Genomic DNA, 15,439 nt, shown 5'->3' with positions numbered 1-15,439 from the left:
GATTAACGTTGGTAAAAATCAATGGTTGAGATTATTATAATTAAAAAAAAAGTTTTTGTTGCATTGATTGTTCTTTCTAAATCAAGGGTATGGACTGTGTTAAAGGTGTGTCATGGACAAGCAGTGTTTTATGATTAGAATTGTTCGAGTTTTAGGATTATGATGGGATGACTAGAGATTCAAAATGAGTCTCCTATATAGTTACGGGACCTTACTCTGACCTAGTTATCAATGTTACTAATTGATAAAGTTTTCTCATTTAATGGATGAGAACTAAGATTTTATTGTACTCGGAGGAATTAATTTGCCAACCCCAGACTTGTACTTGACATCCTCTAAGATAAATGAAAAGATCATAATAATTTTATTCAAAATTTTAACTATTTTCACAAATTCATGTTTTTTTTACCTGAAATTTTAAAATATTTGGGTGATATCGGACATTCTTTGAAAATAGTAAGTAGAATATCGGAAAATTGACGTACCTACCGGAATTTTTTTAAAAAAATTAAGTGGAATAACGGAAATTTCAGAATTTTCAAAAGAATTTTACGAAACATGCGTAGTGGTAAACAACATTATACAATAGTATAGTCCTTGTGCCACAAAACATGCGTAGTGGAAGAAATATTTGATTTGTACCACGTATTGTTTTATCTCATGTAAAACTTTTGATCTTATATTCTAATCTTCAAAGAATTCACAATGTAGAGTAATGAAGCATGTTTTGAAGGATCAAATGTTGAAACGAAGTCTTCAGAACCTTGTCTTCAGAATCTTCAGAACTTGTTCTTTAGAACCTTGTCTTCAGAGTCTTCAAAACTTGGTCTTTAGAAAATTGTGTCAATAGTCATATCTTAAGAGTCTTCAGAAGCTCCCTTATCATATCACAATCAGAAGCGATGACTTGCATTCTATCAGAAGCACAGCCAAAAGAGAATTCCAGATATTGACTTATCTTTGTAAAGCACGCTTTGTATCTTCCCATGGTCAGAGAATATTGATTCCACAAATTGATGACGTCACACGACATACTATTAGAGTCAGAACCTGGAAGAAAAAGCTACACACTAGACAAAAATTATTAGGGTACAAAATTGTTCTCTAAGATATCATAAATTGCTATCATCAAAATGTAGCAACCTGCTTTAAAATTTACGTTTAAATGAATCGCCACCCACTACTTGTTTTATCCTAACGAAAGGACAGGGCAAGTAGGAAACCCTTAAAATAAGAGATCTGGATAAGAAGGTAAATTAGGCAAAGGGAAGGTGTTTGGCACCCTTTGCCTCCCTTGTACTCAAGGGGGGCCATCTAGTCTTTAGGTTTTAAAAATGAGGTTTTTGGGTTTTTTATTATTGTTTTTTGTCAAGATCAACAACTTTGTTGTTGTTCGTCAAGAACAATGATTTTTGTTGTTGTTCGTCAAGAACAACGATTTTAGGAAAATGATTTGAGAATTTCTCTAGTATCATATTAGATGCCAAAAGGGAAACAATTACACAAATTACAATTATGAACAAATAGATAAAAATTAAAAAAAGAGAGGAGGCCTCATATCGAAGGTTTAATCATTGGCCAAAAGGAAATGTAAAACCAAAGGATTTTTGAAAACAAGGTTTTGATAAATAAAAAGGAGGATAGGTCTCATATGAAATCATCGGCCCCAAAAGAGTAGAAAGTTTGAAAAAAGGTTTGAAAACAAGAGGGTGTGTGAAGATTTTGATAATGTGGAATTCGGATAAAAAATTTAGTGAGAAAAATAGGGTGGAGAGAGCCCTATTTATAAAACCAAAAATTAGGTTAAAAATTCCAAAAAGGAAATTATCCAAAAATAATAAGCCCAAAATTATCTTGGTCACCAAGATTAAGAACCTGGACATACTTGTGTCCAGGTGCAAAAAATATTTAAAATAATCAAAGTGCACCAACTGTGCAACCTCTGCAACCTCTACTTTCTTACCAACTGTGCTATCTCATATATTCGAAATAGAGAGCCAGTTGAATGTATATGAAGGTTATGTGATATTTCGTTAAACACAAATAATTTTAAATAAACTATTTTATATTTTTAAGTAAGCGGAACGAAATAATATCCAAACCAAGTGTTTAATAAAAAACCCAAAATAAACCAAAAAACATTTATAAAAGCCAATTTTGAAAAATCATTTGAATTTTCTTCTGAAATGGGGCGGGCAAATTTGGGGTATGACACAAAACTAAAGACAAGATGCATAATCAAATCTTGTTCTAACAGGAGGGTGGTAATGCTAACTGATAAGCCACCTCACCTACTCGCCTCATGATTTGGTAACAGCCAATATACCTCTGGCTCGGCTTCTTTGTCTTAAAGAGTCATTTTAGTCCAAGTCTAAGAGTGACTTTCAAGAATATATGATCCCCCTCCTCGAACTCTAAAGGTCTCCTCATGTGCTCCACGTAACTCTTCGGCCGGTCCTAAGCATGCTTCATCTTTTCTCAGATTTCTTGGATATTCTCAATGACTTCTTGGATTATCTCTGGTTCAAGGATCCCTTTTTCACTAACTTCTTCCCAGCACAAGAGAGTTATACATTTCCTTTCGTACAACACTTCATACGGAGCCATACCAATGCTAGAGTGATAGTTGTTATTATATGGAAACTCTATCATTGGTAAGTGGTCTTTCCAATTACCTACACTTTCCAAAACACAAGCTCTCAACATATCTTCCACACTTTGAATGGTTCTTTTTGCTTGGCCATTAGATTGAGGGTCGTTCGAGGTATTAAAATTTAACCGAGTCCCCTTTTCATGGTGGAAAGTCTTCCAAAATCTTGAAGTAAATTTTTCAGTCTCTATCAGATACAATGCCAACAGGAACACCATGTATCAGAACGATCTCTACGATGAAGAGTCTTGCTAAGTGGATAACCTTGTAGGTGGTCTTAACGGGTAGAAAGTGAGCCGATTTAGTCATCCTGTCAACAATCACCCAAAATTGAGTCTTGTCCATGAAGAGTACAAGGTAACCCCCTTATAAAATCCATAGATATGATTTCCCACTTCCATTCGAGTATATCCAAAGGTTGCAACATTCTCCCTGGTCGCTGGCGTTCAATCTTCACGCATTGACACATTATGCATCTAGCCACAAATTCAACAATGTCTTTTTTAATTCCTGGACACCATAAATTATTCTTTAAATCTTGATACATCTTAGAAGAATTAGGGTGAATGGTGAAATTACTCTTGTGTGATTCTTCCAAAACTGCTCTCTTTCATTCATAATCTTTGGGCATACACATCCTTTGATTAAACAAGAGAATTTCATCTATGTATCGAGTGAATTCTAGATGTCCATCCCTCGATTACAATTATGCATCACAACGTTGAGCTCGTCTTATTCTTTCTCTCAAGTCTCACATGACATTCATATTTCCAAGTAACACTCCCAATGGGGTCCAATTATGATGTATGCATCTCTTTCCTACTCAGAGCATCTGATGTCTGTATTTATTTTGAAAAAATCATAATAATGATAACATTTATTAACAAATTATTATGTTATCAGTTTGAGATATATATTACTGACTTTTGAAGTTTTTATTTATGATTTTGTCACTCTATGTTATATGTTTAGTGGTAATTTTGGCCATATGTTTGCTGTTTTACGGTTGTTATATTTTATGGTGTTTGTTGTTTAGGTTCGTGTTGATGTTTAATTGATAGATTGTATGAGTATTGTAGTTTTTTATATCGGGTTTGTGTTAAGTACATCAGTTGATTTTTGATGTTATTTGCATAATGATATGTGTTTTGAACTCATGTTGTAAGTCGTGATTTATAGTTTAGCATTTGTGAACTTTATAATAGAGCATTTTCATAACGTACTTTACTTTGTGTCTTTATTGATAAAAATGCTTTACACGTTATAAGGTCATGATATTCATATCATTGTTCCAACCATGCTTAGGTAAGCTTTTGACTTGGCATTATCAATTAACATGACTTGGATTATCTCAAACTTTCAAGTTCAGCCTAATGATTTAATCATCAGACCTACCAGCCACAAGTATCTGTTGAAATTCACTGGTGGGACAACCATAGGAGATATTGATAAAAATGGCATTCTTGAGAAGGTCATTAACTTCACCTCTTTTACTGATATCATATCAGACAAATGGCAGAAGAATCTACTTATAAGTAATGTTTATAATGTAATCATTTGTTGATACCATTTTGGATTACAACTTTGTTTTTGATGCCTTATTTCTTTTCATTCCAATAGATGTCATGTATGGTTGACAAGGTCGGATACTCTCAATCGCAATCAAAGGGCAAGAAAGCTCGGGTTAACTTGGTCTTGAAAGATTTGGGGTATGTCTATTAATGTTAATGATTTCATTTTGGAGCTACTGTGTTGTAAATGTTTAATTTTATGCTAACTTTCTCCGATTCACATAACAACGACAACATCTTACGTTGTAAGTTGTACCCTATGGGAAGCCTATTCTTTGGAGTTCTTTGATTACAAACAAAAACAACTAGATCCTTTGACATCAATGGTTATTTTATTTTATTGCAGTACGCAAAAGTTAAGGAAAAAGGTTGTACATACATGGAATTAAAACCAATTGTCCATCCTTACTTGCTCTTGACCAATTTAACATTGGCACATATCATTCTACTGCTTTTCTACATATCACATTCTGTGTTACAGTTGCTACGACTGACAAACTCATAGCTTCACCTCACAGTTAGTACTATAAAGCATGTCATCAATGTCCTCAAATTACAAAGGGAGACAAGTCACCATTTTTTTTTTTTTTTGGAGGGATGGACATCCAACCGAAGCTGAGATATGGAGGTTGACGGTTCCCTCAAACAAAATTCACAACACTTTCGATTGTAATGGCATATATTTCAAAGTGACGTACCTTTACATTGTAGGTATAAGATAGAAATAGAAGTAGTGCATAATGGCTGTTGTGGGAACTTTGCGTTTTGGGACCGCGAAGCTACCCAACTTTTACAAACTTCTACTGCACAACTACGTGCAACAATGCTAGAGGTTACCATGATTTGTTTTGTTAAATATGTTTCAAACATTCTGTTCTTCATGTTATCCGCTGTGTACATTAGAAGTATTACTTGCTTCCCATTCCCAACGGAAGTGTTCAGAGGCGCATTGCAAATTTGGCTGCTGAAAATAATATCAACCTGGTTAGTGGAACTAGAAATGTCAATATTCCTTCTCACATTATTTGTTAAATTTGCTTGGTTTTGCCAGTGGCACTCCTCATTTCTTTTAGACCGATGTCCCTATTTTTAGAGGCATGCCAAAGGCTCAATTCCTTGTTGACAAAGTCAAATTGGAGTTGTTTGCTTGGAAAGCTTCTCTTCTAACAATTGCTAGTAGGATTCAACTGGTCAAGCATGTGGTTCATGGTATATTGTTACAATGCTTCCAAGTCTATGACTGGCCTGTTGCCTCGCTAAAGAGTATTGAGACTTGGATTAAGAACTTTACTTAGAGTGGAGACATTGAAAAAAAAGGAAGTTGGTGACTGGCTTGGCATGAGTGTTGCAAACTTACTTCTGAAAGAGGTCTTGGCCTGAGATCTCTGGCCACCCTCAACGAGGCTGCAAACCTTAAGTTGTGTTTGGACCTGTTAAATAATGATGAAAATTGGTTTCAGCTATTAAATGCGACTTTAATTGATAACAAATTGTATCCCAACAATATTAAATGTAACAAGATAAGCTAAGCCTATCAACACTGAAATGAGGTAGAAGGGATGAAGTCTATTACTATCACTGGATAGGGATAATAGACCATTCGAGTTAGGAGACATCATGATATCATGTTTTGACGAAATTTGAGCTATATTCCCATAACTTCTTAGCAAGCTCTTGATCACTTGCTTGTGAACTAGTTTCAGCTAAATTACAGTCTGCGAAGTAGCATCCACTCAACCCTTTAACTTGTGGATGCAATGCCACATAACACGTCGTTGCAGCTCCCTATGATGAAGGTATAAAAGTATATAGTCAAGCTTTCTATGAATTTATTTCAAGTATATAATATCTTGGATGAAACAGTGATCTAATAATCAAATTAGTTTATCTGCTGTATACTTTTCATCGCTTATTTACCAAGCAGACCAACAAATCCTGCATAAACAATGCGCTCAAACTGTCAATATAGCGAGCTAATAAATTACATTTACAATCATATTATGATCCAAAGAATGAAACCAAGAAACTTCATTAGAGTCATCACAATATCACATTACAGAGTGGTGACATAAATCTAGCATAGGTTTCAAGTAGTTTTGTAATTAAAGGAAAACTTTTGTATTGTGTCTGCATGCAGTTGTATTCATTCTTTGGTTTTAATTTAAAATACTATTTCCATCTTTGAATTACTCGTTATGATTTGATCTGAGTTATGATCTATATTATGCAGCAATGTGCTGTTTGCACCATCAATGTGCACACAAATTGGCAGGAAAAAATGGGGGGAATGGAATTACCATCAATTAAACTGTGATAACGGAAAAGATTGGTGGCAATTGCTCCTGGGTTAAGTGAGTTTGCAGTTATCTTGGTGCCCTCCTCCTGCTATAAGTAAACATCAATCATCCATCTATAAAAGGCAAACAATGAAGAGTGTATTTTAGACTAGCTTAGTTTAAAAAACGAGAACATGTAACGAATGAAGAGTTTTCACTTTCCAATGATTCTTCCTCGATAAACACCCACATAAAGTATCTTGCATTTCAAAACTTCAAAGTTTGTTAGCATAATAACCTCAAATAAGTGAGTCACCTTTAGTTGTCTTGCAAGCTCATTAGCATGCAAAACATTGGCAAGCTTTGATTGTCCATAGGCAGACAAACTGTTATACCTGTACATTGTGAAGAGTATGGAAAAAGGTCAAATGCTTGTTTTCATATATTAGATTATGTCATCAAGAAATTTATACCCTGATTTATCATTAATCTTATCGAATCTAATCCCTTCAGAATAAGATAATTTATGACGTCTTGATGCAACATTTACAATCCTTCCTTCTTTCTTCTGTTTAATGGCAGTTTGTTTCATTGTTTCCAACAGTAGGTTTGTCAAAAGAAAATGACCTGCATGGAAAGATCTTTATGTCTCAAACTTTCTTTGAAAAACAGTAAAGTCCAAACAAATTGTTATATTATTTTTGTATATATAACTCAATGATTAAACAATACCAGTTATTAGTAGTTTCCAAACTAATGGATAGATTATACAAATTCAAAGTATCCGATGTAGTTATATAAGTATATTCACTCTTTATTCTTCATTTCACCTTTTAGGTAATGATTGTTTTAGCACACTAAAGAGTGTATATGATTTATCAAATTTTACGTGTGCGCATAGACAAACATTTAAGATGGAAATTTCACCTATGTGGTTTGTTGCGAATTGCAATTCTATATTGTCTTTGGAAAGCTTGAATGGTGTTGCCATTATTCCTGCATTATTTCTTAGAACAACAAAAGAAGCAAATCTTTTCAGGTACTTACAACATTATATGTCGAAATTTTAATATCTAACAACTTTTCGAGTGTAACACAATTTAATGTACTCACAAAGAATATAAAAAGTTTCATTCCTAAATAATGTGCGCATTAAGTAAAGTATCATTAGTAACTTACATGAGTATATTCAAAGGAAGACCACGAGAATTAAACTGTGATGCGAATTTCCTCACAGATTCCATTGAGCCTAGGTCTAACTCCGTCGTGTCAATTTTTGCAGTTGAATTATTTCTTAATATGGTTTCCTTGATCTCTCTACCAGCTTCCATATTTCTGACCGCCATAACTACATGGACACCGCGTAATGCAAGTACACGAGCAGTCTCAGTACCAATACCACTAGTTGCCCCTGCAGTAACATGGAACATATACTAAAAACAAGTCATTTCCATGAAATGCTCAGAAAAAAAATACCATAAACAAAATGAGCACCAATGTGAATTCCAGCAACAAGTATCCAAAATCTACACAAAACATACGAGAATTTTACATAATCAATTAATTCAAAATCAATTTTTTTTCACTGCAGAACCAAACACTCGCGGGTGCTGTTTCCCCTATGTTGCTTTGAAATCAACATACTCATATATATAAAGTTGATATTTGTAACATGAAGAGAAATTTCCGATCACAACAACTACAAAAAATATGGCGAAGAATAAGAGAAGAACGAATCAATTTCATTTTCATTGATACCTAACCTAACCTGTAACAATGGCGGTGAGATCAGTGGCATCAATTTGTTGTGTAACTTCTTCAGCTGTTGAAGAAGCTGAGAACCCAGATGGGCCTTTTCCACTGAACCACCACATTGCTTGTTATATTTTTTTTTTCTTTCTTTTTCTTCCGCTGTTTCAATTTCAAGTGTTCATTATTTCTTATACAATATCTTAGTCTAATTTATTTTTATAAGCTATTTTATTTTGTAAATTTTATATAAATTAATTCAAAAAGTTTATAAACATATTTTAAAATGGGGGAGGGGAGGTGAGGAATTTTTTTTAATCAAATAAGTGTTTGGTTCAAAATAAGAGAGGGGAGGGGAAGGGAAGGGTTTTAATTAAAAATATGTTTGGTTCAGGAGGAGAGAGAAGGGGTTTTATTCATAAATTATATTTTTACGCTTATGATCTTATATAAGTGATATAATATTTAAATATGAAAAATTCATAAATATTTTTTTGATGATAAATTTTTTAATTGAGGGACTAAAATGTTATAATTTATCATAACGTTATTAAACTGAGTACACTTGATTCAAATTATAACTCTCTGACACAAATGAAACTATATGTTAATAACAATTTTTAAATAGTGATGAATCATTTAACCAAAAAATACATAAAATAAGTTATTGTTAAAACTAATAATTTAAATTTTTTAATAAAGAAAATAAAAAAAATAAAATAAAGTGAATGATTTAAAATTTGATATAAAAGAAAATAAAATAGGATAAATAACAAAATTAGAAGAAAAGAAAGAACATAAATAAACATTAAAATAATTATAAAAATAATGCAATGATTATGATTTGTATTAAGTAAAAAAAATTGAAAAAAATTGAAGGTGGATAATAGTTATAATAAATTGATGAAAATAATCGAGAAAAATCACATAGAAGAGAAACATTAACACAAAAGAAAATAAATAATTTTGAAATATTAAAATTAAACTGAGGATATTTTAGTAAATATAATGATTTTTTACGTATTAAAATTCAGATTCCCTCTCCTCCCCTCCAAATCCTCCCAATTCGGAAGAACGCAAAAAGTGAGGTTTGGAGGGATTTTGCCCCCCTCCCCTCCCCTCCCTTCCCCTCCTTAAATTTGAACCAAACATAATTTATTAAAAATTTCCCCTCCCCTCCCCTCCCCTCCCCTCCCCTCCATTTACCTCGAACCAAACACACCCTAAGAGATTGAAATATTTGAATTATGCTTTAGAAAACATTTACCTAATAGATTAGCATAATTCATCGTGATGAGTTTTAAAGTACAGAGAGGTACCACTTCATTAGCAAGATACACTAGCAAGTAGGCAAAAAGATAGATTCATCATCGATGTCATATCTAATCCAATCATATAAATATCCCTTTGAAAAAATATTGAGTCCAATAAGCCAATAGATTTCCAAATGCAAGTAGCAAATTCACAATCTCTCAGACAATGTAGAGTCGTCTCAACGTCATGATTACATCTTGGACATAGAACTGTCTGGAGCATACCACGATGACGCAACATCGATATCATAGAAAGGGACGTGAAAAATTGTCCAAAGAAAGAGTTTCACCTTCTCAGGAGCATGAATATGCCACACCAACTTTCAAGAGTTATTGTCTGTTGTATTCTGAACAAATTCAAGTATGTTGAATCATTTATAACCATCCCGAGCACTATAGATACCATCTAAATTTCCTTTCTAAGTTAATTGATCAGACACCATATAATTCAAACAAACGGGGAGCGATTTCAGGCGGTCACAAACACCCAAAGAAATATTAGTATATAATGAATTGAAGTTTCAATCATATCCAAGTAAACAACATTCATTTTCATTTCTAGACCGTGGATATCCACATAGAGAACTTACCCCACTGATTTTTTTTATCATAGACCAATTAAAAAACCAGAAAGATGAGTTCTTATATTCCAATCTAAATTCAAAGCCATTTTTAGAGTAGAGAGAGCTTTCATAATTTCATTTCAAGCAACTGGTCCAAATTTCTTTTTCATATTAAAGAACGTTTCTTCACTAATGTACTTATGCTTCAAAACTTTGACCCATAGGGAATCACAAGTTTCTTTTTGGGCTTAGTATTTTCTTCCAACCAACGAGATGTACACCAGAGTTTGAATTACCTTTCCATAAAAAATCCTAGTCGTCTTATCAATAAAATCACAAGTTGGTTGAGGTAGCCAAGTCACTTGCATATAATTTAGGATGGAGTTCAGGACATACGTAACCAGAGTCAAATGACCAGTCTTGTTTAACAATTTATGTTGGCAAAAAGTTAACCTCTGACTGTTTTCTCCTATAGAAACTCAAAATCTTTTTGCATTGAAAATGACCAAGCAACATATGGAAACCCAAGTATTTCTCTAGAGTAAGAGTTTGCTTGATACATGTGTTGGAAACAATTAAATATGGTTTACTTGTCTTAGTGGTAGCTGAGAAGAACACCTTTGATTTAGCAACATTCACTTTAAGGCCAGAAAACATGACAAAATTATTCAAGATATAAAAAATGATCCTTGCCTAGGAGTTAGAAACATTCGCGAAAAAAAGTATAGCATTTCCAAAAAAAATGAATGGGATAGAAGGGGGTCTATTACGAGATACAGGTTCTCAATGGCCTTCATCGACTGTCCTGATGATTATCAGCGACAAGAATTTATTACAAATAACAAAGAGATAGGGTGAAAGGGGGTCACTTTGTTGTAGTCATATAGTCGGAACAAGGCACTCGTCTATCATTCTACATAATGGACATAGAGGATCTAGTTACACAATGCATAATCAACTTTATAGTAATAGGATGAAACATGTTTTGCTTCAAACAAAATTTTAAGAAATCCCAATTAACATGATCATAGGCATTTTCAAGATCTATTTTGAACATCATGTCATCTTTTTTATTTTAGATTTACAAGTAGAATGTATTGCTTCTTGGAGGATAACAACATTATCAGTTCCCCCTTTACCAGGAAAAAAACTACCCTGGATGGGTCCAACTATCTGATTTAGATAAGGACGCACTCTATTAAACATAATCTTCAAAATAAGCTTTTAAAAAGTGTTGTCCAAGCCAATGGGCCTTAATTCCTTAAAATTTTTGAGGCATCCAACCTTAAGAATTAATGTGATAAGAGTCTCAGAAAGAGAGAATTAAAAGCTACCAGTCACAAAAGCACCTGATATAAGTTGGAAAACATCATCTCCAACTATATGCCAAAATTGTTTAAAGAAAATACCTAGGAGTCCATCAGGGACCTTTGATTCAACGTATAAATAACTTCTTCCCTCGTAACCTGATGATTCAAAGAGTGTTAGATTTATTTAGTAAGGATCGGAGCCATAGTTGAGTCACTCATACTAGTGGGGATTAGAGGAGATGTAGCATAGAAAAGACCTTCAAAGAAAGTCAATGCTTCTTCCCTAAAAATAGTGTTATCATTGCACCAAACACCATTAGGCAGATGAAGGCCATGGACTTTATTTGTCTTCTACCTAATTACCATCTTGGTATGAAAAAATTTGGTGTTACGATCTCTTAATTTAATCCAACCATCTCTAGCCTTTTTATACCAATGAGTCTCTTCTTATGCGAGGATCTAATCATATTCTTGTTGAAGCTCCTATTAGAGATAAACTAGTCTTTCTAAATCCATTCTCTCCAAAGACCATTGGATAACCCCGAGTCTCTTCTCGATGTTATGATTTCATTTGATGATATTGCCAAAATTTTCTCTATTAAAAAGGATATAGAATCATGTTGCATATTTTGGAGACAAGTTGCAATGTCATTTAGGGATTTCCCCCTGTTGAAGTTGGTATTTGTATTTGTTAGAGTTTGTTTGAAGTTTCACATTGCTTAGGTTCCCAGACTGTTGGGTGTATAAATATGTGAGGGCAATCTCACCTCTTGAGCTAGATTTTGGGGTTGAGATCCAAGCATATTTAACATGGTATCAGAGATGGGTTAAGGACTGCAATGTGGGCATTTGACCCAGGCCTACACGCTAGGCGTGAGGGTGGGTGTTGAAGTTGGTATTTGTATTTGTTAGAGTTTGTTTGAAGTTTCACATTGCTTAGGTTCCCGGACTGTTGGGTGTATAAATATGTGAGGGCAACCTCACCTCTTGATCTAGATTTTGGAGTTGAGATCTAAACATATTTAACATGGTATCAGAGCCGGGTTAAGGACTGCAGTATGGGCATTTGACCCAGGCCTACACGCTAGGCGTGAGAGTGGGTGTTGAAATTGGTATTTGTATTTGTTAGAGTTTGTTTGAAGTCCCACATTGCTTAGGTTCCCGGACTGTTGGGTGTATAAATATGTGAGGGTAACCTCACCTCTTGAGCTAGCTTTTGGGGTTGAGATCCAAGCATAGTTAACACCCTCATGCAGTCTGGACTATATTAGAGTATTTCAAGTGAGTGATCCAATTTGCCTCAAACCTAATAGGATGCGGCCCTTGGTCTTGGAAGGGAAGGTTACACCTAAGAAAATTGAGGTTGTAATCAAAATGAAATTTACATAACACCTCAACATATGCATAATGGAAGGCCATACGCCATGGTACAAGCATAAATTCTAGTTACATACCAAGAGGAAGTTCCCAACGATAGCTTTATAATAATTGTATCCATAAAGACATCATGCACAACAGTTACAACGTTACTACCATTCTTCTTTAACACCTAAATTCCCCCAGATTGACCATACGCATCCATGTAGTGATCACTCACATATCCATCTCAATCCCAAAAGGATTTGGTCTTATGAAAACCAATGCGTGTTTCTATAATGATTAAAAACATTAGAGAGTGTTTTCTAATCAAATTCATCGGGTGTCAATTAGGCTTATTATTATAGGCTTCCCTTATATTCTATGAGAGCACAATGACTTATTTGAAACCTAACATAACTAGTCTAGTTGATGGAGGTGACAAAGCAAGTCCCAAACATGTGAAAATTTACATAGTTGTCTCCCAATCAATGGAAGTTTCACGAACAACTTCCTTTTCTTGAGTAGAACTCTCATCATGGCGCATTAGTTATTTCCATCTGCCTAACTTGTTGTCGGTTCAAAATGTGAATATTATATTGTGTGATGTTGTCCAAACCTAAATTTACTTTGGGAGCAATTGAGGTGCTAGGCACACCTTTTTATGCTATGAAGGAATTAAAAGTTGGTCCAATTTTGTGCGAAGTCACGCTAATAGCAAGATGTAGTTCCAAAATGATGTACTTAGACTTGGAGCATGGGTTCCCTCTTTGTGCCGATTGACGTTCATCTAGGGTTGGTCCACTTTTATCAAATCGACGTTTCTTGGAAATTACGTCAAGTTGATTGGGTCCAGCAGTTTTGTTGTCAACACTTATTCCTTTTAAGGAAACACCAATCCCATTGATTTTAAAACTCCTCATATATCTAGGAACATTATTGGATCTATATGTCCCTTGACCATAACTAATTTATTGTGTTTTTTCTTCTGCAGCACCAACCAATCACCGTGAACAACATTTGTTTCTCCAAATTCTTTTGCTAAAATAAAAAGGGTTTGATAATAGAAAATCTTAACCCTGAAAGCGCACAACAAAGTAACAAAAGAAATAAATCGAGTGAGATATTGAAAAAGTGCATTAAAAATTTATAAACATATGAAGAAGCAAATAAGATGATGTATAAAGAAACAAGTTTAAGTAAAAGAAGAAACATAACAATTAGTGTATTGTAAGGGCGAAAACAAAGACCTGTAAGAGGAAGAATATGATGCAAGGTCTGAAGGAAGAAGATGATTATGGAACAAATTCATAATTATAACAAAATGGAGAGCAAAGAAGGGGTGTATGAGAGAGAATGGGGAAGATGGTGAACAAAGAGGGGGTGATGTAGAATATTGCAAAAGAAGGTGACAATTATCAAATCAAATGTGTGTTTGTAGTAATTTGATGGTAAGAATTTTAATTGGTTGAACATTCAATTTGGTTAGGGTTTGAAGAGAATTGAAACCAGTAGAAACATGACTGAAGATTGAGAGAGAAATATTATAATCTGGAATGAAAACTAAAATGTACATATGACTTAGTTGACATTTGAAGAAATTAGACCAAAATTGCCATCAATTCTGTGATGTGGCGGAAAGTTAATGAGGGACAAATCGGAATTTTCTAAAACATATGATCTTTTTATATTATATGGATTATTAACTATAAAAATTAACAAAATTCGCAAGAAATACTATAGTAAATTCAACAGTAAAAACCACAGGTAAATCAACAAAAAAGTCAGTAGGTATTACTGCGGAATTTTCCTAGAATTTTAGAATGCATGATGTTTATCTTATAAGTGTATTTTCTATGGATTAAATCGCATCTATATTTGTCAGTCGACAGATTTTTTAAAAGTATTAAATTTGTAGTAAAATTCTAAAATATTCTTACGAAATTTCCTGCTAATTCTGAATCTGTTGTAAGTAATGTTTCAATTGAGAAATTAGCAAAAAAAAATTACAGCTATTCCTGTGGATATTTTTCGGCTGGAAAATTCACAGCTAAAAATGGGATTTCATTATTTTATTTCTCCTTTTAATGAATTTTTTTTCTTGTTTTTAAATCAAACACATTTCAAAACATATGCAAACCTGATAATAATTGTGTTTAGTCTCTTTTTGTTTTTGCAAATGAGTTTTATATATATTCCACTATTATAATGTTATTTCTGCAAATATGAGGTAAATGTGTCCCACCTTTTATCTATATAAAATCATGATAAGAAAATGAGACATAAAGATGATATGAGTGTTCAAGTTTTTGAATAAAATATGAGTTGTATACTTTGTGAACGAGTTTTGTGACAAATGAATATAAAATCATGTTTTACTCATTGTGAAAGCCCTTTCTTGTCTTATAAATGAAAGTATTCACTTTCACACCAGTGTAAACAATACATTGCGGTCTAGTTAAAAGTCACATTCTTTTATCGAAACTTGTTCATCATTTAATTAGTTTCCTCTTAATTCTTTATATATATATATATATATATATATATATATATATATATATATATATATATATATATATATATATATATATATATATATATATATATATATATATATATTATTTTATTATTATTTCAAAATATTTTTTGTA

At 33.3% G+C, this 15,439-nt stretch overlaps 1 protein-coding gene across 11 annotated transcripts; it reads right to left on the bottom strand.

Annotated features, from left to right (window-relative positions):
* Positions 1 to 4,266: 4,266 nt before the first annotated feature.
* LOC131623037 (short-chain dehydrogenase TIC 32, chloroplastic-like) lies at positions 4,267 to 8,417 on the bottom strand. 11 transcript variants are annotated; one of them, XM_058894047.1, is made up of 9 exons: positions 8,266 to 8,417; positions 7,677 to 7,908; positions 7,425 to 7,504; positions 6,971 to 7,124; positions 6,796 to 6,892; positions 6,519 to 6,606; positions 6,112 to 6,156; positions 5,795 to 6,008; positions 4,275 to 5,651 (listed from the first exon to the last, which is right to left on the bottom strand). In XM_058894047.1, the coding sequence occupies exons 1-7, from the start codon at positions 8,369 to 8,371 to the stop codon at positions 6,131 to 6,133; spliced, it is 783 nt and encodes a 260-aa protein (XP_058750030.1). In that variant the 5' UTR covers positions 8,372 to 8,417; the 3' UTR covers positions 4,275 to 5,651; positions 5,795 to 6,008; positions 6,112 to 6,130. The 11 variants fall into 11 exon arrangements, with proteins under 11 accessions (XP_058750037.1, XP_058750040.1, XP_058750038.1 ...); XM_058894048.1 differs by having other exon boundaries at positions 5,795 to 6,006; positions 6,121 to 6,156; XM_058894051.1 differs by having other exon boundaries at positions 4,277 to 5,651; positions 5,795 to 6,006; positions 6,121 to 6,156; positions 6,814 to 6,892.
* Between the last annotated feature and the right edge of the window lie 7,022 nt (positions 8,418 to 15,439).

This window comes from Vicia villosa, unplaced genomic scaffold (genome assembly GCF_029867415.1).
Source record: "Vicia villosa cultivar HV-30 ecotype Madison, WI unplaced genomic scaffold, Vvil1.0 ctg.000048F_1_1, whole genome shotgun sequence".
NCBI lineage: Eukaryota > Viridiplantae > Streptophyta > Magnoliopsida > Fabales > Fabaceae > Vicia > Vicia villosa.
Note: the sequence above shows the minus strand (reverse complement) of the source record. Positions and strands in the feature narration are given on the sequence as shown.